Here is a 27,893-nt window from a genome sequence, read left to right on the forward strand (position 1 = left end):
CGCAAGATAATTAACTTTCATGCAACTTGTTCCCTCATCCATAAAACAGAGATAGAAACAGACTCTACCCCATGTATTTACTATGAGTGGTAAAAAGATAAATGTAAACTGCTTGGCACAGTCCCCAGTGTAAAGTAAGTGCTCAATACATGTGAGTTATTAAAGCACTGTTCATGTGGCCAGTGACGTCAGAGGCAGCTTTGTTAGGGCGGTGGACAATAAAAAGCGTGACAAACATCAGTGGGAATTAAGCTGGTATTCTGGACGACCTACAGATGAGTATACTGACCATGTTTGCTACTGGAATGACACTGGCTTAACAGGTAAAGGAAAGACAAGGAAAGAGGATGTTTGGTGTTTCAAGAGCTAACAGCTTCCATCCCCGCCACCAAGAGGGTAGCCAATTATACCACTTAAAATTGAAATGTGAGATTTTGTGACCTGTTTTGTTGCAATCAATTCTGGAAAGGCTGCGTTCCCAGAGTGCCATCCCACCTTGTACCACTACCCTAGTGGAGCACTGCTGACTCAAGGAGAGGAATTTGGCATACAAGGGGGCTTCTCTTTGTTCCATCTACTGGCTTTAGTTACTGAAGATGTGGTGAGGATGGCGAGACCCACAGAGGAATAATGTTAGAGAGGAGTTCCTGAATAATTTGGCCGGGATGTCAACACTGCTTAGAAACTAAGGTGTAATTTCCAGGTCCGTTTGTAATCTCATTTAGAACTCGAGATTCTCTCTTGTACTTTGCCTGAGGCCTGCTCTAAGTCACCTGGGAGGAGCTCCCTGAAGACCTGTAGGAACCAGCATGCATGCCCTCAAGCTGCTGTTCAGTTTAAGCCAACCTCAGCTTCTTCCAGTGGGGGCCCCCTGCGGGTCGCTTCTCTTCTGTGTCATAATTAGTGCACATCTTTTCTCCCGACACACCACAGGAATAAAGATGAGCTTTAGTATTTCCCTTGTGTAATTGTGTTACTTATTATACTCCCTAAACACAGGAAGAAAACTACTAGCCTGGGAAATGTGACAAACCCTTTTCTTACCCTTCCAGTCAGCCTGAGGGTTGGAGATTTAAGCATTGCCCTAATCACCTTGTTCTTTTTTTCAAAGAACTATTTAATACAATTGGTTGGTATGTTTTGTCCAAAGCTGAGGATCACTCACTTGATTTCTTTGTGGACCCTTTGCTGTTCCTCATTCCTTTGCCACCCGCAATGCCCCTAAATAAACTGGGAGCCATTTGTCAGGGGAGGGATCACTCAGAGATTTTGTGGGTTCACCTCCTATGGTTGCACAGATTGTATATTGCCCAAATTCAGGGTGGTGGGCGTCATTTGCATAGACTACAATGGGATGGCCATTCCTGCAGTGGGGCAATGCACAACGTGCACAATCATATAGGGCAGTAAGTACGTGGACAAGCTGTAGCATCATTCCTGGCAGGGAGGATTCCCAAAACTTAAAGCATATGTTCTGTTCAGGACAGAGGGGTCAGTTTAGCATCTTTATAATTAAATGTTAGTGAAGACTCTTGGAAGAAATTTCTCCATCGTTTTCGGTATCTTCTCGTTTTATTTATTTATTATTCTTTTTTAGTAAATTTATTTATTTAATTATCTTTTTATTTTTGGCTGGGTTGGGTCTTTGTTGCTGCTCACAGGCTTTCTCTAGTTGCGGTGAGCGGGGCTACTCTTCGTTGCGGTGCGCAGGCTTCTCATTGCGGTGGCTTCTCTTGTTGCAGAGCACGGGCTCTAGGCCTGTGGGCTTCAGTAGTTGTGGCACGCAGGCTCATTAGTTGTGGCTCCCGGGCTCTAGAGCACAGGCTCAGTAGTTGTGGCACGCAGGCTTAGTTGCTCCGTGGCATTTGGGATCTTCCCGGACCAGGGCTCACACTCGTGTCCCCTGCATTAGCAGGCGGATTCTTAACCACTGCGCCACCAGGGAAGTCCTTCTCGTTTTATTTAGCTCAGGTTCACTATCAATTGTATAAACAATGAAGTCTTCACTATGATTGGATGCCAAATTTATGGTGTGCCTGTAATATGTATTACTTCATTTTTGTGTTAACCTCATTCCTGATGTTATTTCAATCCTACAGGGGCCTACTATGTGTCAGGCTCTGTTCACATAGAGACAACAGTGAACAAGAAGGCAAAGTCTGTTTCATGTTGCTACTCTTGTTTTGCTTTTTCTTTCTCATCTACTCTAATCTATGATTTCTTGCTGTACTGTAAGCACTTATATCCTTTTTGGATCAAGAAAGTGTAAAAAATAAGTAAATGCTGTAAATATATATGTACCTAACAATAAAGCACTAAAATATATGAAGCAAAACTGACACAACTGAAAAGAGAAATAGACAATTCAGCAATAACAGTTGGAGACTTCAACAATCCACTTTCAGGGCTTCCCTGGTGGCGCAGTGGTTGAGAGTCCGCCTGCCGATGCAGGGGACACGGGTTTGTGCCCCGGTCCGGGAAGATCCCACATGCCGTGGAGCGGCTGGGCCCGTGAGCCATGGCCGCTGGGCCTGCGCGTCCGGAGCCTGTGCTCCGCAATGGGAGAGACCACAGCAGTGAGAGGCCCGCGTACAGCAAAACAAAACAAAACAAAACAATCCACTTTCAATAATAGCTAGAACAACTAGGCTGAAGATTAACAAGAAAATAGAGGATCTCAGTTAACTATAAGCCAGCTAGACCTAATAGACACCTGTAGAACACTCTACCCAACAGCAGCAGAATATATATTCTTTTCAAGTAAACATGGAACATTCTCCAGGATAGACCATATGCTATAGCAAAAAGCAAACCTCAATAAATTTAAAAGGATTGAAATAATGCAAAGTATGTTCTTCAACTACAATGGAATGAAATTAGCAGTCGATAATAGAAAGAAATTTGGGAAATGCACAAATATAAGGAAAGTAAACCACACACTGCTACATAATCAACAAGTCCAAGAAATCACAAGGGAAATTAGAAAATCCTTAGAGATGAATGAAAATAAGGCCATAACATACCAAAACTTATTATCTGTTAACTAAAATAAGTAAATAACCACTCTTAGCATTACTTAATTTCATTTCAGAGAATAAATGAGAAACTATTCTTTTATAGTTTCAGGTTCTAGGCAGAAAGCCTCAGTACTTGCCCATATTGGTGCTAAATTAATATTTGTTGAATGAATGAATCAGTTGCATTCCAGTGGCAAGAAGGTAAACTAAGGAATCAGGAGTCTCATGTTGGATTCCTACTTGACTAACCCTTTTCCTCTTACTTTTTTGCACAAGCCATTTATGTTTTAAGAGTTTTTATAAATTCCCATCCTCTTCACTCTTTCCCTTTCTTCTCCATTAGGCCTTCCGCATCAATCTGTGGTTTAAACTACGTAGTCAAGCTCTTAGCACATAAACTTTTTTTGTTCTGCTGTGAAACTAGGTATTGGCAAACTACTGCCTGGAGGCCGGATCCAGCCCACCACCTGTTTTCGTATGACCTGCATTAAGAATAGTTTTTACATTTTTCAATAGTTAAAAAAAATCAAAAGAAGAATAATATTTCATGACCTGAAAATGATAGGAAATTCAAATTTCATTGTCCATAAATAAAGCTTTATTGGAACACAGCCACGCCAATCTGTCTACTATTTTCTATGGCTGTGTTCATGATACAATGGCAAAGTGCAGTAGCTGTGACAGAAAGCTTGTCACAAAGCTTTTGTGGTCCACAAAGCCCAAAGTATTTACTATCTATCCCTTTACATAAAAGTTTGTGGACCCCTGTTCTAAGCTTTTGTACAACTATATTCATGACTTGCTATGCCTTTCCCTCTTTCCATCATGACAAACCCTTACTCTCATTCAAAACCCTTTCTCCTCAGTCCTTACCTGATTATCACACCTGGTCACATAATTCTCTTCACCACCTCTTGGCATTACTTAATATAGGCCAACACAAATATAGTTAACTTGCAATTTTTATATTTAAAAATATGTCTTGAATATGTGTTTCCTATCTTCTCTACTTCATTGTGAAGACTCCAAGGTTCTTCTATGTCCTATATTTCCCTCCATACACAGGGCAGTGCCCAAGTTTTGTTGTCAGACAGGTTCGCATTTTGGTTCCACCACTCACTAGCTGAGAAAGTGATGTACATTTCCTGAATCTCTTCATCTGCAGAAGGGTTTTGTTATGAAGAATAAGGAGATGATTATGAAAGGGTCCAAGACCCAGGAGGTGCTCCACAAACAGTAGTAATTATCAGTGGATAATTTCTTTATTTGCAATAGCAAGCCATTACCTTTGCCCTTAATGATACTCATAGTGATGGAGTGAGAATTCAAAGAAGTAGTAAGTCACTAGAAATGGAGCTGCACGGTTCAGCTGGAGTCCTTAAAGATTAGCTGGAGACATTCAAGGCCTGAAATGAGATATTAGACCAATGAGACTTTGTTTAAAATTTAACAAACCTTTCTTGGTTACTTATTGAGCTCAGTACTGCCTTGGACAGACCTCAGGTGATGTGAAAGAAGACCACATCTATCCTGGAGGAGATTTTTGTTTAAATTGGGGTAGGAGTGGGGAAACAGACATGAGCTATGTTCTTACTTGTCCGTAATTTTTCTCTTCTCTCTCAGGATGGATGATTCAGAGCCAGCAATTCACATAAAAAGAATTGCACATGGAAAGTATTACTGCTATTCTGTGGGGAAATAAGCTTCTAAGTACAGCAGTCTGAAATTAATAACTTTCTCTGTGGAAACTCTCTTGACAACATCTCAAGATGAAGCCAAAGAGTGCAATTTTTACAGCCTTGGATTATCTTCTCTGTCTGCTTGGCTTGTAGCAGGCACGGATCCGTGAGTCAGAAATTCAGAGTTTGCCCCTTTGCTGTACAGTTTGCTCGCCAACTGGAGACCTTACACAGCAGTGACTCAATTTCTCAATTCCCCAGTTCACGCAGCCATTGAATCAACACACATCACCTCAATTTACTTACAAAAGGCTTGTTTTGGGGGGGGGCACTCTGTGCAGCTTATGGGATTTTAGTTCTCCAACCAGGGATCGAACCTGGGTCCTCGGCAGTGAGAACATGGAGTCCTAACCACTGGACCACCAGGGAACTCCCAATCTACTTACAAAAGGCTTTGGGGGAACTCAGAGAAAAAAAAAAAAGTCCTCACCGTTAACAGAAAACATACTGGTTCAGGACATCAGAAAAGGAGCAAGAAAGGGAGATTGGAAGCTGGAGATCCACTTTTTTTTTTTTCTTTTGAGAGAAAATATTCCTGTGAGAAAGCCCAGTGTTTATATTATGATAAATATGTATGTCCACATGCAGGGAGTATATAGCTATTGAGGGAGAAAGTAATTTAGGAAAGAAGTAGATGAGAAGGACAGCAACTTCTTATCCACAGAAGCCACAAGAGTGCTGCAGACACGCATGAAGGTGGCAGCAGTTGCTCCAGTAGCCATATGTTTCAGCACAGACATCTTTTTTTATTCCTTCTTACCCATAAATTTAGAAAATCTGAGCAAAGAAGTCTGGATTTCTACTTTCCAAGGATGAGATTTCTTAAAATTTCAAATTAGACTTTTTTTCCCTTATATAAAACCACAAGGTAGGAGATTATGTTTGGAATGACTCAGTGTACATCGTTACATTTGAAGGTTGTTTTTCCGGATTAAAAAGAACAATTGTGGGACAGACTAAGGAGCAGACCCCTTGGAAACTCTCGGACTGGCATGTTGCTGGATTTGTTCACTCTCCCACAGTGGACATATGTGAGGCCAGTGCTTGGAAATAGGGACAGACATGTTGGAGTTTGGATACTGGTAGAGAACTCAAAGTGAGGAAGAGAAATATATAGATTTTTTTTTTTTTTTTTTTGCTGTACGCGGGCCTCTCACTGTTGTGGCCTCTCCCGTTGCGGAGCACAGGCTCCGGACGCGCAGGCTCAGCAGCCATGGCTCACGGGCCCAGCCACTCCACGGCATGTGGGATCTTCCCGGACTGGGACACGAACCCGCGTCCCCTGCATCAGCAGGCGGACTCTCAACCACTGCACCACCAGGGAAGCCCCTAGAATTTTTGTTGATTACAGTTGGCTTCTACATACAGAGACCTCAGGGTTGGTTCAAAACGTGCAGCTGAGGTTTAAAATATGTAGTTAAATAACTTGAAAATTAGAAGATAAAACAATAATGAGATTAGTGGCAATTCTGGACTACCAACTTGGAAAGGCAATCAAGAAGAAGTGGGAATGGCGACAGGCTTCAGAGATCAAGTGTTTTTCTGTGTTGGACATGTGAGTAGAAGCAATTCCAGATGTCTGGGTATGATAAAACAGCAGACCTCAAATGCCTGCTCTAGTACAGATAGCTATACTGTGCTAGATACTTGGGGAGATATCAAAATATTTAAAAGACGAATAGTTTCATCTTCATAAAGTTTCTAATTTAGTTGCATGATAATGGTTTAGAAAGCCAACTTGATGGGTTTACAGTCCAGCTTTAACCCTTACCAGCACTGTGTTCTTGGGTAAAATACTTAATGTCTTCAGGCATTACTCCCTCATCTGTGGAACATCAATACTTGTATCTCCTATATGGCAGTTATGCTGCCTCCTTTCCATTCTTCCACAAGGCAAGCTTTCACTTCCCTCACCCCCTATGCATACATGTTCCTGTTACCTGGAAAGCTCTTAGCATGGCTACATCGTTGAAGTTTTGCCTTTCATGTCAGAGAGCTTTAGTTCAGAAAATATCGTGTCTATATCCACGGATGAGGCTGTTAAAACACGAAAAGGACTACATAAAAATACGGATGCTATTATTATCAGCCACCCGAAACAGGCTTTGAGATCAAGGAGTTCTCCGGGATTTAGGGTCAGCAAATTTTTTCTCTAAATGGCCAGATAGCAAGTCATTTAGGATTTGCAGGCCATACTAAACAAATGGGAGCGGTTGTGTTCCAAATAAAACAATTTATGGACACAGAAATTTGACTTTCACGTTGCTTTCCACAGTCACTGAACCGGATTTGGCCTCTGCCCTGTAGCGGACTGACCCCTAGTCTATATGAGGATGGCAGACAAGAAGGGAGTGGAGAAGAACCGAGATTCTGCAGCCAGATATTAGGGATCAGATGGCTGCTGCGTGAGGCTGTCTCAACCTCCCTGGGCGCCAACGACCTCTGCAACGGGGCTGCGGCCCCCGTGTCTGGGGTTTGTGATGAGGGTTAGAAGTGACACGCAGGGGAAGCTCGGTGCTTGGAACGAGGGGCCCATTTACAGCGTCGCCCTCTCTGCGGTGACCTGGGAGCAACCGGGTTTCGAGCGGAACCGACTCCGAAGCCTCAGCCTCGGGGTGCGGGAGGAGGGGCGGAGCCCACCCGGGGCGCCGGCACCGCGGGGCGAGGCCGGGCCGGGCGGGCCGGGCGGCGCGAGTCGGGGGCGGGGCGGCGGCGCAGCGTCGTCGTCGTCGTCCCCGCCTCCTCCCCAGGGGCCGCGTCGGAACCTCGGTAGCCGCGGCGTTTACAGCCCGAGGAGAGCGGCGGGCCTGGCAGCGGCGGTGGCCACCCAGACCCACCCGAGGCGCGTCCCCGTCGGCCTCCCGGCGCCCCCAGGCCGCAGCGCCCGCGCACCTTCAGCTCGCTCGCTCGCCCTCCTTCCCTGCGGCCGGCTGCGCCATGGCGTTGGCGTTGGCGGCGCTGGCGGCGGTGGAGCCGGCCTGCGGCAGCCGGTACCAGCAGGTAAGCAGCGCCCAGTGTCTCCCCGGCCCTGCCCTACCCGCTGGCCGCTTCAGGCCTCCTCTCCGGCCCCGCCTGTGGCCAACTCGATGCCGCGGCTTGGCAGGCCGCGCTGGGCCTGGGCGGGCCGGGCGGGCCCCGGGCTCGAATTCGAGGCGGCCGCGAGCTGGGCCTGTCCCTCCGCCACCCGGGCCGGGACTCGGGCGGTGGAAAAACCTCCGCTCCACAGTGTTTCTCGCATTTCCCACGGCGGGCGGGTCCCCGGGTCGGAACCCGCCACCCTCCGGAGGCGTCGACCAGGGTACATTCAGTTTTCCTTTTTTCCACCTTGAATTTGATGTCACTGGAAAGAAAGAAAAAAAAAAGCGTGAGATGGGAAAGGAAACTGGGTGGAGATGAAAGATTAAAATCGCTGCTACTGCTGCCGACAGCTCTCCGCAGCGAGATGCGATTACTCAGGGTTTCAGAGCCTAGTCTGCTCGTCGAAACCCATCCCCCTCGCTTGCGTTTTAAGACAAAAGTCAAAATGAGACGAGGAACAAGTCTGCAGTTCGCAGTAGATTTGGAAAAGGCGATTAACTGGCGATGTCCCTATAATGTCGAGCTACGTTGCAGGCTGCAGGGCGTGTGCTTGAGTGTGTGTTTTCAGAGATTGGAAATGACGTTTAAAGAGATTGAATAGCATAGCTGGGGAGAAAATGTATAGGAGATGATTGGATTATTATCTCGGGTACGATTTATAAATTGAGGCCCTAGGGAAAACAGCTGCTTGTTTTACTCGCCTGTCTGTAGCCGGGTTTCCCTTGGAAATTCGGGAAGACATTTTGCAGGGTTTTTAGAGGTATTCAATCTAAGACACCGTAATTATGGCAACTGAGCCAGCTGGTAACTGATGTTGATTGGAACTGCAGGTAACTGCTTACATTTTGTTTCAGATGCTTTCACTATAATTTGCATACAAATGGCAATCGTGCTTTTATGAAATTAAATGTCCTATCATAGATGATATACAGTTTTATATTTTAGAAGTGAGGAAAACCAGTATGATTAAAACATGTAGATTAACCCTGGTGGGGCCAGTTACTGGGTTGTTTTGCTGTCGTCAGCCCTCTGTTGTAATTTCCTCCCTCCTACAGTCAGACTCCTGATATGACCGATTTTAAGAATTCAGCTTTTTGGTTTCATAAGCACGCCCAAATTGTGGCAATGGAGTCTAGTCCTTAGATCTCTCACAGCCTGGGGTACATGCTTTTTTGTATGACCTTGGGCAAGGCTCTGGGTTCCTCCCTGCTTTAGTAAAATATGATTGACAGGTATCACTTAACTGTCACCAAGGTGTTCACAAATCACATGTACCCCATCGTGTGATTTAATTCATTCTTTTCATCCTGCCTTGGATAAGGCAAAGAAGCAAAAAGCTGTGGCTTTTCTTTGTACTGCCATCTTCTTGAGCTATTAGGTAATGCTGACATAACGCTAGAATACAAAAAATTTGGTGGAGTAACAAAATTACGTATTTCTCAGCGTAGTGTTTAATAGCTTTTAATATGCAGAACAGAGGTATGTTAAGGACAGGCCATCGTTTCTACTTTTTTAAAACTTATTATTTTGAAGAAATCTTCAAAAAAAAAAAAAGACCTAATCTTCCTAGAAAAATTGCAAAATATGAAAGCCAAAAAAAACCAAAACCCCACACCAAAAACCTATCACATATAGATAACCAAAGTTAATATTTTGTGTATTCTTGTGGACTCATAGCTGTGTAAGTATACATGAGTGTGTACATGTACAGATAAGGAAAGTTAATATTGATTGAGCATTTATTATGTGCCAGTCATGGTACTAAGTGCTTTATATCCATTATTTCACTTAATCCTCACAAAACCCCTTCGAGGCAGGGTTTGGTATTGTATAGATGACAAGTCAAGACTCCCTAGAGGCTCAGTAACTTGCTCAAGGTCACAGCTTCTAAGTAGTGATTACAAGGATAAATACATGCTTACCTACTTAAAACACAGGCTTATGGCCCAAATATAAGCATATGCATTAGCAGATATATACATATGCATATGTATTCTTTTATGTACCCATACATACATATACAGGCACATCTTTGTACATACGTGCAGTTCCAAGGGCCCCTGATTATACTTGCACACACTTTGTGCATATGTGCACATGTATGTTTACATACCCACATGTTCTCAAATACATGTGCATTCACAAATTTGCACGTGTATGTATTGTGCACATATATGTACAAAGGCACACAATATAGCTATATAATAAAATGGGTTCATATTTTAATGTCTGCAGAGCATGCAGTTGTATAGCTGAACCATAATTTAATCAATTGGCTATTGTTGGTCTCTAAGGGTGTTTATAATTTTTTTTCTGTCACTGAAGTTTCTTTTATATACATCTTCAACCATTTCCGTAGTATAAATTTCTAGCCATGTAAATGCTTGGTCAGAGAATATACATATTTAAAAGGCTTTTGAATTATGGAATGTTGAATTGTCCAGGCAACTTGATAGGCGCATGATACTCTTTGGTTGTCACAAAGGGCCGTTCTGACTTCTATTTGATCTGGTTAGTCAAATTGAGCTGGTCCTCTAGTGAAGTAAGTGTAATGGAAAACTGTATGATTCATTCATAAATGCAAACAGTGGTTTTGCCTTTATGGCCTTTTGATTGGTAGAGCAATATGTGCACAACTTAGCATTACCACAGACTATACAGATAGGCTGGGCTCATAGGTTTCCTGTCGCTTTATTTTTCCCTTTTTGCATTTTGAAACTGAGATTGTGTGTCCAAACATTCTGAAGCACTGTTTCAGGAAGCTCTAGGTAGGCCCAGTGTTGAGAAACCTGTTGTGTTTTCATCTCTCTGAGGATGTTTACCCTGTTCATCCATTCCAAGCCTTCTTTGCCTCACTGTAATAGATCTTTGGCTATATCATGCATTTTGCCAAATACTTCCTGAAATGTTCTGAGATATTTGGATTTAAATCCATTGAAAGTAGGCAATGATGACACTGCCATATAGACTTAAAAACAGACTGCAGAGGGCTTCCCTGGTGGTGCAGTGGTTAAGAATCCACCTGCCAGTGCAGGAGACACGGGTTCGAGCCCTGGTCTGGGAAGATCCCACATGCCGTGGAACAACTAAGCCCGTGCGCCACAACTACTGAGCCTGTGCCCTAGAGCCCACGAGCCACAACTACTGAGCCTGCGTGCCACAACTACTGAAGCCCGCACACCTAGAGCCCGTGTTCCACAAGAGAAGCCACCACAATGAGAAGCCCGTGCACCGCAACGAAGGGTAGCCCCCACTCGCCACAACTAGAAGAAGCCCGTGCACTGCAATGAAGACCCAGTGCAGCCAAAAAAAAAAGGCTGCAGAATGTTTACTTTTAGATCTGACTCCCTGTCTGCTAAAGAAGTTGCTCGCTTGTGGGCATCACTAATAAGTTTGTGTTGTAGTTTGGTGACATTGTAAAGCAGTTTTGGGTAAGTTCTTTCAGGATTGTGAAGGAAGGTTTTGATAGATGAGGGAAAGAATTTCATCTCCGGCAGGCCAAACTTTTTCATGTTCAAGTGTTAGATGACGTCATGATCCTAGAGGAAGGAGTGAGTGGTGCCCATGTGGTTTTATTTTTTTATTTTTATTTTTTTTAGTTTCAGAAGACATTATAATTATATCATGGAATGCCCCTTAGGATGTCATGTCAAGATTTTGAGGTTATTTGGCGTATTTGTGGCCTGTATTGCCAATGATCAAAGAAAACTTTTATAAAAATACTGAGAAGATGGGTAGAATTATTTCTTAGAAGAATTTTTTTAGTTGTGGTAAAATATATATGAAGTTTTACCATTTTAACTGTACACTGTTTTTAAGTGTACAGTTAGTTCAGTAGTTGTTTGTTGTTTTTGGGCTGCACTGGTTCTTCGTTGCTGTGCTCGGGCTTTCTTCAGTTGCAGCGAGCGGGGACTACTGTTCGTGGCAGTGCGCGGGCTTCTCATTGCGGTGGCTTCTCATTGCAGAGCACGGGCTCTAGGCGGCGGGCTGCAGTAGTTGTGGCTCGTGGGCTCTAGAGTGCAGGCTCAGTCGTTGTAGCTCACGGGCGTAGTTGCTCCGCGGCATGTGAGATCTTTCTGGACCAGGGATCGAACCCGTGTTCCCTGTATTGGCAGGCGGATTCTTAACCAACCACTGTCTACTAGGGAAGTCCCAGTTCAGTGGTATTAAGTACATTCATATTGTTGGGCAGTCTTCATCACCATCCATTTCCAGAAACTCCATACCCCTTAAACAATAACTATTTCCCCCTCCCAAGCCCCTGACAGCCAACATTCTGCTTTCTGTCCATGAATTTGATTACTCTAAGTACCTCATATAAGTGGAATCATATAGTATTTGTTCCTTCTGTCTGGCTTATTTCACTCAGCACAATGTCCTCCAGGTTCATCCATGTTGTGGCATATGTCAGAATTTTCTTCCATTTTAAGGCTAAATAATATTCCATTGTATGTGTATACTATATTTTGTTTATCTACTTTTTGGCCATTGTGAATAATGCTGCTGTGAATATGGGTGAACAAGTATCAAAAGAGTCCCAGCTTTCAGTTCTTTTGGATATATTGTTGAATTTGTATAATTTGTAGGTTTTACCATATGAACCAACAATTTGTAGAATTGTTTGTTCATATGGTATTGCTATTTTTAATTTTTTGAGGAACTGCCATACTGTTTTCCATAGAAATGCACTATTTTATATTCCAACCAGCAGTGCATAGGGATTCCAATTTTGTCACATCCTCATCAACACTTGTTATTTTCTGTTTTGTTTTTGATAAAACCATCTTAATGGGTGTGAAGTGGCATCTCATAATGATTTTGGTTTGCATTTCCCTAATGATTAGTGATATTGAGCATCTTTTTATGTGCTTGTTGGCCATTTGAATATCGTTGGAAAAATGTGTATTCAAGTCCTTTGCCAATTTTTGAATTGGGCAAATTCAAAAATTCAAATTTTTGAATTGTTTGGTTTTTGTTGTTGAGTTGTAGGCATAATTTCTTTTTTTTAATTGAAGTATAGTCGATTTACAATATTGTGTTAGTTTCAGGTGTACAACATAGTGATTCAGTATTTTCGCAGATTATACTCCATTATAGGTTATTACAAGACACTGGGTATAATTCCCTTTATGTGAATATTCTTGTTGCTTACCTATATTATATGTAGTAGCTTGTATCTGTTAATCTCATACCCCTAGTTTGTCCCTCCCTCCTTCCCTCTGCCCTTTGGTAACCACAAATTTGCTTTCTATATCTGTGAGTCTGTTTGTTTTGCATATACATTCATTTGTATTATTTTTTACATTCCACATATAAGTGATATCATACAGTATTTGTCTTTCTCTGACTTATTTCACTAAGCATAATATTCTCTAGGTCCACCCACTTGCTGCAGATGGCAGTATTTCATTCTTTTTTTGTGGCTGAGTAATATTCCATTGTATGTATATATTAAGAAGATAATGGTGTATGTGTTTGTGTGTGTGTATCTCACATCTTCTTTATGTACATTTTCAACTTTTTATTATGAAAATTTCAAACATATACAAAAATTTAGCGTAATAAATCCTATGTACCCATCACTCAGCTTCAACAATTATCAACAAATGGCTAACCTTGGGACTTCCCTGGTGGTCCAGTGGTTAAGAGTCTGCCTTCCACATATACAATGGAGTATTACTCAGCCAAAAAAAGAAACGAAATTGAGTTATTTGCAGTGAGGTGGATGGACCTAGAGAGTGTCATACAGAGTGAAGTAAGTCAGAAAGAGAAAGACAAATACCGCATGCTAACACATATATGGAATCTAAAAAAAAAAAGGTTCTAAAGAACCTAGGGGCAGGACAGGAATAAAGATGCAGACGTAGAGAATGGACTTGAAGACACGGGGAGGGGGAAGGGTACGCTGGGACTAAGTGAGAGAGTGGCATGGGCATATATATATACACTACCAAATGTAAAATAGATAGCTAGTGGGGAGCAGCCACATGGCACAGGGAGATCAGCTCAGTGCTTTGTGTCCACCTAGAGGGCTGGGATAGGGAGGGTGGGAGGGAGACGCAAGAGGAAGGGGATATGGGGATATATGTATGCATATAGCTGATTCACTTTGTTATACATCAGAAACTAACACAAAATTGTAAAGCAATTATACTGCAATAAAGACATTAAAAAAAAAAAAAAGAATCCACCTTCCAATACAGGCGATGCAGGTTCGATCCCTGGTTAGGGAACTAAGGTCCCACATGCCACGGGGCAACTAAGCCCGCACACCACAACTAGAGAGAAGCCCACGCGCCTCAACGAAAGATCTCGCATGCTACAGCAAAGATCCCGCGTGCCACAAGTAAGAACCGACACAGCCAAATAAAAAAACAAACAAACAAAACAAATGGCTAATCTTTTTCATTTATACTCTCTACCATTATTTTGGAGCAAATGCTAGAAATCATGTCATTTTGTCCATAAATATTTCTGTGTGTAAAAGATAATGGTGTGATATTTTAAGCAGACATTATCACATGAGGAAATATGTCATGAGAGCACTTTTGTAATTTGTTATGAATGTGGAACCAGGATTTGTGAGTGTCAGGAGCTGCAGATCTGCAGCTATCCATTGTATTTGACTCACTCTCTATGAGGTGCTCTAGGAAATCCTCGCATCATCTAAACTGATGCCACCCACTGCCTTGCCTGCATATAACTTCAAATTACTTTATCCTGGACACCAATTATATTACATTACATTAAATTCGATTATAAAATAAATTCTACCATGAGAGTAATTTTGTATTTTGTTAATTAAAAAAAAAGGAAGACGAAGAAATTCAAGTGACAGTCTCTGATTTACTTGTTCTTAGGGCTTTAAAATAATTACTTTGGTTTCTTAATCATTTATTCTTACATTATCTGTGAACAAGTACAGCCGTTTAGTGGAATCATATTCTTGTAGTAGTGGATAATGCCCATTTAGTTAAAGTAACTTTTAACACTTTAATTAGAGATTACTGCTGAGAATCAACTTGGTGATCTTATCTTTATTCTCAAGTCATTTTTGCCAGTATACCAGGCAGTTGGTGAATACCATGTATTGAATCTGTTGAATTTTACACATTCCAGTTGTAATTGCTTCTCGTGGCTGTCTAGATAGAAGTACAGTGTATGTTGTTGCTTTCACCAAGTGTAGTAATAAAGTGAGTGTTATCAGACATCACTTTGCACATCCTTCTGTAACAGTTAGGCTCATTTTTTCTGAATACCACAATTTATATTAAAAGTTCTAAATACCAGCTCTAAATATTGATCCAATTTAAGAACATTTCTAGTGAAATATTTTCTGATTAAAGCAGTTTCTTTCACGTGTATTATATATTTCTTCTCCCTTAGCAATTTAGTATAATTTTGACAGTTTCTCTTTTAAATTTGTGTATTGCAATAATATCAGTTAGTAGTAAATCAGAGGCTTGAATGTGATTTGGAGGTCTTTCTAGAGATTGGATATTTATGAATAGACATACAAAGGTTTAGGGAGGGTTTCTGTTTAATAACAATTTCATTTTATTTGTCATTCAGTGTTTAAATGTGGCATTAAATGTTAAACATTTCTTGTGATAAAATAGTACACAGATACATTCTTTATGTACTGGAGTCAAACAGTAACTTGTAAAGGAAAACTTGACTTCCCTTCTAGTCTCTCCCCAGAGGTGTAACTGCTTCTCAAGTTTGGTGTGCGTTCTTCAGGCTTTCTTCCTTTCCTTTAAAAAAAAATGTTAAAAGTGTTAAATATTTAAAAATAAACTTTACTTTTTGTAACGTTTTTAGATTTTCAGAAACATTGGAGATAGTGCAGTTTCTGTATACCCCAGACCCAGTTAACCCTTTAACATCTTATATTAGTGTGGTACATTTGTGATAATTAATGAACCAGTATTGATATGTTGTTATTAACTGAAGTCCATACTTTATTCAGATTTTCAGTTTTTATCTGTGTGTTTTTTCTGTTCCACATTACATTTGGTCATTGTATCTCCGTAGGCTCCTCTTGACTGTGACAGTTTTTCAAGTTTTCCATGTTTTTGATGACCTTTACAGTTTTGAGGAGTATTAGTTATTTGCAGGATGTCCCTGAATTGGGATTTTTTTTAATTTACTTTTAATTAATAAATTAATTTATTTTATTTTATTTTTGAGTCTTTGTTGCTGTGCGCGGGCTTTCTCTAGTTGCAGCGAGTGTGGGCTACTCTTCGTTGCACTGCGCGGGCTTCTCATTGCGGTGGCCTCTCTTGTTGCGGAGCACGAGCTCTAGGTGCGTGGGCTTCAGTAGTTGCAGCACACGGGCTCAGTAGCTGTGGCTTGCAGACTCTAGAGCGCAGGCTCAGTAGTTGTAGCACACAGGCTTAGTTGCTCCACAGCATGTGGGATCTTCCCGGATCAGGGATCAAACCTGTGTCCCCTGCATTGGCAGGCAGATTCTTAACCACTGCGCCATCAGGGAAGTCCAGGGATTTGTTGGTTGCTTTTCTCATGATTAGACTAGAGTTGTGGGTTGGAGGGAGGAAGACCACAGAGGTAAAGTGCCATTTTACATCATGTCATATCAAGAATGCATACTGTCCCCATGACTTACCACTGTTGATGTTGACCTTGATCTTCTGGCTGAAGTAGTGTTTGTCAGATCACTCTACATAAAATGACTCTTTCCCCCCCTTTTGTACTGTGCTCTTTGGAAGGAAGTCAATGTGGTCACTATGCACAGCCTATACTTAAGGTTTGGGGAGTTAAGTTCCACCACCTCATTGGGGGCAGTGTATCTACATAAATTATTTGGAATTTTTCTGCGTGGGACATTCGTCTCTTCTCCATTAATTTATTTATTCAGTGATACTAGTATGAACTCATTAATTTTACTCTGGGTTATAAGCCAACACTATTTTATTTTGTTGCTCAAATTGTTCCAGCTTTGGCCATTGGGATCTCTTTCAGTTGGCACTTGTATCCCTTTGACAGAGCTCCATCTTTGTGGTTTTTTTAAAGCACTTCCTTACTTTTTGGCACCAGGTTCACCATGTATATTTTCTGTGCCATCCTGGAATCAGCCATTTCTCCAAGGAACCCTGGTTCCTTTTATTGGAGAATGATGTTAGAAACCAAGATCTGTGCTCATTGCTGCTGGTGTGTCATTGCTTCTAGGCCTTCTAGGCTGACAGAGTAAAGAAATATATGTGTGTGTGTATATCCATAAACATTTCATATGTAACCATCTATCTATATTAAACTGACTCTAATCCATTACTACATGGATCACTCTAGCCTCCTCCCCTCTCATTTTTAAACTTCTACTCCAACAATGAGAGACCTGGCTCCTCCCACCTGCCATCCATTTACTTAATTTAACTTCAGTTCTAATGTACATGTGTACATGTACGTGTGTAGCAGTGTCAGAATTGTTAACTTACACCCCTGTGGGAAACAGTTTTATCAACTAGAGGACAGGGCATATGTACAGTTTCTTTTGCCTTTAGTCTTATAAAGACTACTCATTTCCAAAGTTACTTAGGTACTTATGTCAGCACCTTTTCTTCTCACCCTCTTTAATGAGGTGGTTTCATAAATTTATAACACAGTTAGATTGTTTTGTCACATTCTGCAAACCATCCTGGGAACCACCAACCACCTAACATTTTTTTTTTAATTTCACATACATTAAAGTTCATACATTATTTCACATACATTAAATTTTTTTTATCGTATTTCACATACATTAAAGTTCACCCCTTGTGCTATAAAGTTCTGTAGGTTTAGACAAATATAGGTTTTGACAAATGTATAGCATCCTTTTTGTTTTTTGTTTTTCAAACTACTTTTAAAGAAAAATGATGAGTGATTTCTCATTCTTATTTTGCAAGTTTTCCACTAATGATCATGTTTTGCTTCTTTTTAAAAAATTCCTTAAAATTTTTTTCATTTGGAAGTAAATAAAAACTGCAGGAATAGTATAAAATAATACCCATATAGTATGTATTGCCCAGATTCATCGTAAACATTAAGATTTGATTAACAATGACTACAATCCTATAAAAATTGAAAGCACTACAGGTAAAACTCAAGTCCTTTTAACCACCAATCCTTTCTCTATGGAACTCAGTGCTTATTTTGCTGCTTACTTTGTTATTAATTTTAAAAATTTGTTTTGTCCTTGTTAAATTTAGGTGAAATTTTGTGGACTGTGTAGTCAGGAATATAGTGTTCTTAGTATCTTGAAGCTTTCATTTGAGGAGCTTTATGATATAACGTCCAAACTTTTCATATAACTTTGTGTTAAAAAGCAGTTTTTGAAGGGTGTGATGTACACTTCAGTATCTGGAAGGCTCAGTTTGGACATTAAGTAGAGACTGATTCAGGAGAACAAAAAAGGACTTTATGAAAACATCTAATCAGTAATATATTGCCTGACTTCTGCAATGAAGTATGTAGTTGTCATATGACTGTGGGCTAGAACTTAGAACTTCAATCTCTTTCTAGCTTTATTTCCTCCTTTCATAAAATGAAGTAGTAGTTAGATTAGATCATTTTGTCTCCTTCCAGCTTTATGATTGATTGTTTTTATTTATAGAAGTTGGTGGCTTTGATCCAAAGAGACAGCATTCTATTGGAGATTTAGCAAATTTCTTTTATGATGAATAATTATTTTTGAAAATGATGTCAGTAAATACATATGCCCAGTAGATTTTTTTTAAATTATGCATGGTTTAAAAAATAGAAAAATCTCCTTAATATTATGTTTTAAAAGAATGAGTCACTGGTGAGTACAGAGTACTGTTCTGTAATTTCCCACTAGTTAAAACATTCTGTTTGTAGGTCTTTCCCTTCTGGTCAGCTTCAAACAAACATGGTGTATCATGACAAAAAGTTAATGATATGGGACTTTCCTGGTGGCGCAGTGGTTAAGAATCCGCCTGCCAATTCAGGGGACACAAGTTCGAGCCCTGGTCCAGAAAGACCCCACATGTCACGGAGCAGCTAAGCCCGTGTGCCACAACTACTGAGCCTGCACTCCAGAGCCCGCGAGCCACAACTGCTGAGCCCGCGTGCCAGAACTACCGAAGACCGCGCACCTAGAGCCCGTGCTCTACAACAAAGAGAGGCCACCACTATGAGAAGCCCGCACACCGCCAACGAAGAGTAGCTCCGCTCGCTGCAACTAGAGAAAGCCCACGCACAGCGACGAAGACCCAACGCAGCCAAAAATAGATAAATAAATTAATTAAAAAATAAAAAGTTAATGATGCTTTTAGAAATCAGAAAAGTTAATCAATAATTTAAATTTTTTTCAAATAAACTATTTTTAAGAGCAATTTTAGGTTCACAATAAAATCAATAATCTTTTAAAAGGAAGAAAATACCAATTTTAAAAGTTTTTTTTAGCTTTTTTAAAGGAAACTGGCTCTTGATTTCTAGTATTCTTATTCACTGCTTTTAGCAGTTGCATTTTCACAAGTTTGGAAAATCTGCTCATGTTATTATAGAAATAGCATAAGAAGTATGAATTGAGGGTTATCTGCAGCCTTGGGGATCTTACACATGATTGATTGTTGATAGGAGATTCCTTTCAACACTTGTCCTTGTGAAGCAGAATTGCATTTTCAGATGTAATAGTATTTTAGAGTGTACATACTTAAAATCAGATCTACTCAGTCATGCATATGAGGGTGGGTAGCATTAATGCTCTCAAGCACATTGGTCCAATTTCATTTTAGGTGAGAGTTAATTGAGGTGATCACAGTTATGTGATGTTGTAAGCTTTACAGCCATCTTGTCACCATTCAGCTCTGGCCAAAATGACTAGCTGAGTCGAGGGGGAGAAAAGGCAAATTATGCTGGGCATGAAAGGTAATTATTGGCTTATTAGCTTCACCATTATTGGGAAGGTTAAAATATCTTATTTTCTATGTATCAGTTAGGTTTAAGGTAATCCAAATGCCATTTTATATTTAGGACTTCACATTTTAGTGAAAATATTTAAGTAAGAATCTGTAATTGTGTTTGAAAGGATCTCAGCAATTTCTGGCATATACCTTTTTAACACTGATTTTGTATTTCTCTTAGCAGGTTGCTTTAAATATTATTTAGCTGTACCTAATTACTGCTGTAGTTATTTCTAAGAAGTGAACTTTTTTTCCCATGAGAAAAATATAGACTGACTTTCAAATGCTACAGTGATATTACAAAAGAATATTTAATAATGAAGGAAAATTCCACCGTGTAGTGAGTGAAAAAGGTTATAAGATGATTTGTATTCCCCCAGAAGGCTGGAAGGATATCTGAAAGATGGGATTGTGGTGGGTTTTATTTTCTTCTCTGTATTTTTGTCAGGTTTTCTCCTTGTGAGCCTAGGAATCTTAGAAAAAAGAATTTTTAAAAATCGCTGTGTGCTGTTTATTATTATGAAAATGTTACTTTTATGCTTGTCTTATGTATAGAGTATACTTTTCCCCCCCAGATTTGTATCTTGGTTTTTAAAGTGTCAAGCTTCCATTCATCCAAGACTTTTCATCTTGTGAGCCATCTGCAATCTGCGTAATAAGGCATTTATGAAGTGCCAGCTTGCGTGTTTAAATATTATGGAATTAAAAGTTGACTAAGTGCCTGTAGAGTGCTGCTTTGTTTGTCCTCGTTCCTTCGCATCTTGCCTTCCTTTTCTTCTTCCCCTTACTTTTAGTACCCAGCACAATTTGATGCATATAGTAAGTATTCACTAAATACCTGTTGAATGACTTCAATCCATGAGAATGTATTATGGTATTGATACAATATTAATTATATTAATTCAGAAAATAAGATAGTAGATAAAAGGCATTATCTTGAGATGGAAGAGATCACCTACTTCCAGAGACTTCTTAGGAAGCTTCTGAGAAGATGTAACTTGAGCCTGGCCTTGGAGGATAGGTAAGAGGTAGATGGGGGAGACCAGGACTTGGGAGAAGGGGTGGAGTTGGACTCTCATGATTTGTTGTTTCCCTGGGGAACTTGTTTCACTTCGTGGAATACATCACCTTCTCTGGCCAGGAGCTCTCCTGTTGCTCTACTTCCTCTACCTGGAATGCTCCCTTCTTCCCAGCTCCCCTCTCAGTTTAGGTAGTCTGTCCTAAGGGGAGTTTGAGCACCTCCCCTCTCCCCCAGTTAGGTTAGTTTCCCATGAATACGAGATTACTCTTTCATGACACATTTTGTAATCACATTTTAATCTTTTTAAATTTATTTTTCATATCTTACAGATAGTTATACTTACATATAGGTTAGAGTCAGATCGATCTTACAGGCTTATTACCCAAAACAGCAGTCTCCTGCTTACTTACCTGCTTCTTAGCTCTTTCTTTTGCTGTTTCGCTGTTATCTGTGAAGGTAAAAAACATTTATAGGCCGTTACTTCTTGATTTTTCAGTTTTCAGGGTTTAAAAAAATTTTTTAATTGACTTACCACTAGGAGATGTAAGGATTTAGCTCTCTTTTACCACCCTCCCACAACTGCATGTACTCCCAGTTCCTGTCTCTCCATTTTTCTAGTATAGTTATATCCACAATGTAGTTAGATCAGTATTCAGTAATATGTTGTATGCTGTGGTTACTTTTCCTTGCCTGACAGTACCTTATTTTCCCTAGTTAACAACATTTTTTTTTGTTTGTCTGATTTTCTACGTATATATCATAAATTGCTTATAACATGAATTCACCCTCAGACTCTCACTTAATAATCTTAATGGTTTTTGGGGTTTGTTTTTTTTTTTAGATTTATTTATTTATTTATTTATTGGATGTGCTGGGTCTTCGTTGCTGTGCGCGTGCTTTCTCTAGTTGCAGTGAGCGGGGTCTACTCTTTGTTGTGGTGCGTGGGCTTCTCATTGCGGTGGCTTCTCGTTGCGGAGCACGGGCTCTAGGGGCGCGGGCTCAGTAGTTGTGGCTCGTGGGCTCAGTAGCTGTGGCTCGCAGGCTCTAGAGCTCAGGCTCAGTAGTTGTGGTGCACGGGCTTAGTTGCTCCGTGGCATGTGGGATCTTCCCGGACCAGGGCTCGAACCTGTGTCCCCTGCACTGGCAGGTGGATTCTTAACCACTGTGCCACTAGGGAAGCCCCTCTTAATAGTTTTTTGATATTTTCAAACACATCAGTTATTTTATTGATTTCATTGTTAGGGTGGTGTGTGTGGCTCTTTCCTGGCTTTTTGACTTGTTCTAGAAGGCTGTTCTCAAGGTCTGTTGTTTAGTTGTTATCCTAGGGATTTCCTTTTCCAACTTTTTAAATTGAAGCCCTTTCCCTTGATTCACATCTTTTTTTTTTCTTGGTTTATTGTCTCATATCCATGGAACATACACTCCAGTATCTTTCTGAGGAAGAATGCATGGGGGTTAAAGTTTTGTGTTTTTTTAATCTTCACCCTTACTTCGACTTCTGGGTTGGAAACATTTTCCTTTAGAATTTTGAAAGCCATTTGTTGCATTGCCTTCTAGGTTCCACTATTAGGAAGACCGAAGCCAATTGTGATGTCTGATTCTTTAAATGTGGCCTACTTTCTCTGTTTCTCTGGAAGCCTTTAGGAGCTTCTTTATGTCCCCAGTGTTGTTAAATTTCACTATGTTGTACCTTGGTGTAGATCTGTTTACATCTGTTGTGCTAGGCACTCAGTGGGTCCTTTTGGTCTAGAAGCTTAATGTCCGTTAGTTCTGGGAAATTTTAAAAAGTGTTTGATTTTTTTTTCTCTGCTTTAATTTTTTTTTCCTTCTCTCCTTGGATCTTGGATCTTTTGTACTGATTCTTTAAAATTGTTTATTTATTTAATTTTTAAAATTTTATTTATTTGGCTGCGCTGTGTCTGAATTGTAGCACGTGGGATCTAGTTCCCCCACCAGGGATCAAACCCAGGCTCCATACATTGGGAGTATGGAGTCTTAACCATTGGACCACCAGGGAAGTCCCTTAAAATTTTTTTTAACCTCTTCTCATATTTTCACCTGTTTTTCTCTACTTTCTATGAGAGATTCTCAATTTTATATTCTAACTCTTTGATAAAATTTTAATAATCTGTTATTTTTAATTTTCAAAAACTCTTTAATTGGCCCTACCCCCTATTTTAGTAGCACACTGTCCTCGTGTTATGGTTTTAATTTTTTTTCTCTTATTTCTCTGAGATTACAGAAAGTTTTTTTCTTTCTTTTTAAAGTTTACACCTTCCTGCGTAGTTCTTTCCTCCGTGTTGCATTTATTCTCTTTGCTTTGGTCTTTTATGACCTTTTAGTTAGAAGTATGTGGTGGTCTTTGTCTGCTTGGTTAAGAGTGCACAATCAGTAAAGCAGTTTGGAAGCTCAGGACACTTGATGGAACTTCTTGCGGGGGCTTCTTGCCTTCTAATCTAACTAGGCTGTTTCTTTGTGTGACAGTGTTTTTAAATCTTTCTTCTTGGGCTGGTCAGTTTCCCCAGAGAATAGGCCTGACTGTTACTGTTCTGGGAGCTGATTGGCGGAGGAATACTGGGATATCTCAAGGTTTAGTACATAAACCTCTCACTTAATCACTCTTTTCTGATATGTTGTTCTTTCTCCTAAGCTCTGGTGTCTCCAGTCCAGACCTCTCCACCTCAGTCTCTCCAGAGAGAGTCTTCTAATGGGGATTCCCGGAGCTGTGTTTGTTTAACTGGGTCTCTGGGCTTCCCTGGTGGCGCAGTGGTTAAGAATCCGCCTGCCAATGCAGGGGACACTGGTTCGAGCCCTGGTCCGGGAATATCCCACATGCCGCGGGGCAACTAAGCCCGTGCGCCACAACTACTGAGCCTGTGCTCTAGAGCCCGTGAGCCACAACTACTGAGCCCACATGCCACAGCTACTGAAGCCTACGCACCTAGAGCCTGTGCTCCGCAACAAGAGAAGCCACCTCAATGAGAAGCCCACACCCTGCAACCAAGAGTAGCCCCCGCTCGCTGCAACTAGAGAAAGCTCACGCGCAGCAACAGAGACCCAACTCAGCCATAAATGAATGAATGAATGAATAACTGGATCTCCAACTTCCCTTTCTGCTTTTAAATCTCATTTTCACTGTTATTTCTGCTGGTACCTGCTACCACTGATTCTTGAGCCTTTAGAGGGTATAGTGCAAGACAGGTTGATTTTCTGCTTTCTGGGTTAGGATTCAGGTTTCTTGGGTCTTCTGTGTACATTGTTTCCTGTCTTCCTGCTTCTAACTTGCGGGATTTTATTGCTGCTTCGTCTCCTGTTAATCGATTTTGAATTTTTTTTGGCCTCAAATTTAATAAAACTTTAATAACATTTACATTTGAGAGGATTTTGGAAGGTATAAGAGGCAAATGTGTGTGTTTAATCTTCAGCTGGAAAATTATGATTGTAATTACTTCTTTTGATGGTCTTTTCTTCGGTAAGCTCTAGACTTAGAGAGGTAAAAAACATCAGTCATGGCCTGACATGTTCTTTGAGTGGTGTTAATTATAAAATGCAAGCAATTATACACTTGCATATTGGAACATTCTCTGATAGGGTGAAGGGACAGATATGAAATGCTTAATGAATCTCCCTCATGGTTCTCATTCTTGCAGGAGAAGGGGACCTCATGACCAGGCCTAAGTTAAGGCAGCCTCTTGAATAGAATACCTTTCCCCATCCGTAATCTCTGTCTCAGTATGCTGTATTCCAGGCATCATCATCATCGTCACATAATAATAATAATAATGAGCAAGCATAGCTGAGAGAGCTCTGGTAGCTCATGGGGCTAGCAGAGCCAAGCAGGCTGCAGTCAGCGTGAGTCTCTGGATTCTAGGCATGTCTGTCACTTCCTGGGGCTGTACATTTGACTTTACTATCTTATTATTATTTTTGAAATTATAATCATGCTTATTTTTCAAAAATATTTCTTTATTTTTGTCTGCGTCGGGTCTTAGTTGCGGTGCGCGGGCTTCTGTCTGGTTGTGGCATGTGAGCTCAGTAGTTGTGGCGTGTGGCCTTAGTTGCCCTGTGGCATGTGAGATCTTAGTTCCCTGACCAGGGATCGAACCCATGTCCCCTGCATTGGAAGGCAGATTCTTAACCACTGGACCACCGGGAAGTCCCTTTACTATCATTTTAATGTAGAATATTCCATTTTTTGGATATGCCAATTGGTAGTTTTTAGAAGGGAAAACTTTCTAGGAATTAGTGTGATCAATCAAAATACCAATTTTCCTTCGTATGTACCACAAACATTTACTGAATACCTATTTGTACCCAATACACTATGCTAAATGTTTTATTTCCTAAGAGCTGAAGGTTGGAGAGGTCTGTTTCTCTTTTTTGTTTCTTATACTCTTGTTACCAGTTCTTTTTAAACTAGGTAACTCTGGAACCATAGTGTTGATGTATGTAATGCATAGTACTTTATGAAGCATGAAGTAGTGATGGGGATGCCACCTGCTGTTGATCACTCATGGAATCATCATCACTGTCCCTTCCACAGATACAGCAGTCATCTGCATGTGGCTCCATACCTAGCCTTATATTATTTGGTGATTTGTAAAGTAATATGAATAAGATAAATGTGAACTAGTAAGTCAAGATGGCATTAAGATTAGCTGCCATTTCTTCAGGTAGGTTTCTGTTAAAGCTACACCTCCATGCTTGCTTGAGTCAACATGTGCTAATAAGGTATCCATGATATGCCACTCACTGTTCAGTGCTGGGGTGAATACAGCAGTGAACCATATGAAGGTCCCAGTCTGCAGAGGGCTCACAGTCTACACTGTTAACCCAGCAAGGGCTCGTGTGCCTGTGGCACAGAAAGCCAAACTCTGGCAGTGGGTATTTGCAGCAAAATAAGGGTTTATTTGAAGGTGCCAAGCAAGGAGCACCGGGCAGCTTATGCTCAAAAGACCCAAACTCTCTGATGGCTTTCAGGCAAGGGTTTTTTTTTTTTGGCTGCGTTGGGTCTTTGTTGCTGCACGCGGGCTTTCTCTAGTTGCGGAGAACAGGGGTTACTCTTCTCATTGCGGAGGCTTCTCTTGTTGCGGAGCACGGACTCTACGTGCACAGGCTTCGGTAGTTGCAGCACATGGGCTCAGTAGTTGCGGCACACGGGTGCTAGAGCATGCAGGCTTCAGTAGTTGCGGCCTAGGAGACTAAAGCTTTTCTTTCTGCAAACAAGAAACAAAGGACAGGCTTCCCTGGTGGCGCAGTGGTTAGGAATCCGCCTGCCAATGCAGGGGACACGGGTTTGAGTCCTGGTCCAGGAATATCCCACATGCTGCAGAGCAGCTAATCCCGTGTGCCACAGCTACTGAGCCTGTGCTCAAGGGCCTGCGAGCCACAACTACTGAAGCCTGTGCGCCTAGGGCCTGTGCTCTGCAACAAGAGAAGCCACCGCGATGAGAAGCCCGCACACCGCAACGAAGAGTAGCCCCCGCCCATAGCCCTCGCTCACCGCAACTAGAGAAAGCCCGCGCACAACAACAAAGACCCAACACAGCCAAAAATAAATAAAATTTTTTTTAAAAAAGAAACAAAGGACAAGAAGAGCCTTTTGTACCTGGGAAGGCCCTACAGGGTCCTGTTTGGTTTCATTTCCCCCTTTTCTTTGATAGCCCTCAATCCTGAGAGGAACAGGGGCAGAACCAGAAATGAAATAAAGTTTTGGAGGAGATTAATCATAGACTGAGCAGGGGAACTCAGTTTTAGGGGGACGCGGTTTCACGAATCCTCTGCCAGTCTCCTTTTCTCCCCTTCTGGAACTGTTAGTGAGTATGATTTACATACAGAAACATGCACAAATCATAAATGTGTATTGTAGTTCAGTGAATTTTCACAAGCTGAACATGCACGTTAACTAGCACCCAGATCAAGCAACAGCATTACTAACACTCCAAAAGCTCCCTTCATGTGCCCTTCCAATTGTGCCCGTGCCCTGGGTGACCACTCAGCTGGCAGACTAGGTTTGCCCGGTTTTGCTCTTTACATAAGTGTAATCGTACAGTAAATGCTCTTTTGTCTGGTTTCTGTTGCTCAGCATTATGTTTATGAGATTCACCCTTGCTGTTGTGTGTTGTTACAGTTTATTCATTCACATGGCTGTATAATATTCCATTGTGTGAAGTTGTAATTTAGTTACCCATTCTGCTCTTGATGGGCATTTGGGTAGTTTCCAATTTTATAAATACTGTTGCTTTGAACATCCTGGTATGTCTTTTGGTGAACATGTGTGTTTCTGTCAGGATGTATAACTAGAGTATAATTGCTGGGTCATACAGTATGTATGAATTCATCTTTAGTAGATATTGCTAAACAGTTTTCTGAAGTGGCTCTGCAAATTTACATTCCCAGTATGAGAGTTCTGGTTGTTATGTACCCTCAACAACATTTGGTATTTTCTGCTTTTTTATTTTAACTATTATCTGTGGTTTTAATTGGCATTTCTGTGATGACTATTGAAATGCAGCACTTTTTAAATATGTTTATCAGCCATTTGGCTATCTTCTTTTGTGAAGTGTCTATTCAAGACTTTTGCCCATTTTTCTGTTCGGTGTTTTCCTTTTTGTTACGGCTTTTTAGAAGTTTTTTTTTTTAATGTATTCTGGATATGAGTCCTTGGCCAGAAAATATGTCTTCTATTCTGGGTTGTCTTCATTCTCTCAGTAGGGTCTTTTGAATGAATAAAAGTTCTTAATTTGAGAAGCACATGTGGGTGAACATCTTCATGTCCTTGTGCACAAAAAAGCTAACGATAAATGAAGAAATTGATAGTTCACTTTTGAAGATCTGTAAGATGGATATGTACTACTTCTGCAGGAACTTGCTGATAAAAATATGCCATCCCTTGTGATGACCCAAACACTAAGCTGACCACAGAGTAGAAAATACTGACATATGAAAAACAAGTAGAGCCCAGAAGAAACCAGTAACTGTACCTAAGAAAGAATTTCCTTTGGCATTTTATTATAATGGTATATAGGAATAGTGCTTCTGTCAGTAGATTTAATGGAAAAGTTATTTTGTCCATGTTGACAAATGTTGATCTTAATAATTGTACATAAAGCAT

General features: G+C 40.8%; 1 protein-coding gene across 2 annotated transcripts in view; it reads left to right on the top strand.

Moving 5' to 3' along the window:
• The first annotated feature begins 7,493 nt into the window (after positions 1-7,493).
• NDFIP1 (Nedd4 family interacting protein 1) overlaps positions 7,494-27,893 on the top strand; it is a 50,646-nt gene continuing 30,246 nt past the window's right edge. Inside the window, exon 1 of one of the 2 annotated variants that reach the window (XM_019924615.2) lies at positions 7,494-7,756. In XM_019924615.2, coding sequence (XP_019780174.1) covers positions 7,694-7,756 — 63 coding nt within the window. In that variant the 5' untranslated portion in view covers positions 7,494-7,693. The remainder of the gene's footprint in view (positions 7,757-27,893) is intronic. The other variant, XM_019924614.3, reaches the window with a different exon arrangement.

Source organism: Tursiops truncatus, chromosome 3 (genome assembly GCF_011762595.2).
Source record: "Tursiops truncatus isolate mTurTru1 chromosome 3, mTurTru1.mat.Y, whole genome shotgun sequence".
In the NCBI taxonomy this organism is placed as follows: Eukaryota; Metazoa; Chordata; class Mammalia; order Artiodactyla; family Delphinidae; genus Tursiops; species Tursiops truncatus.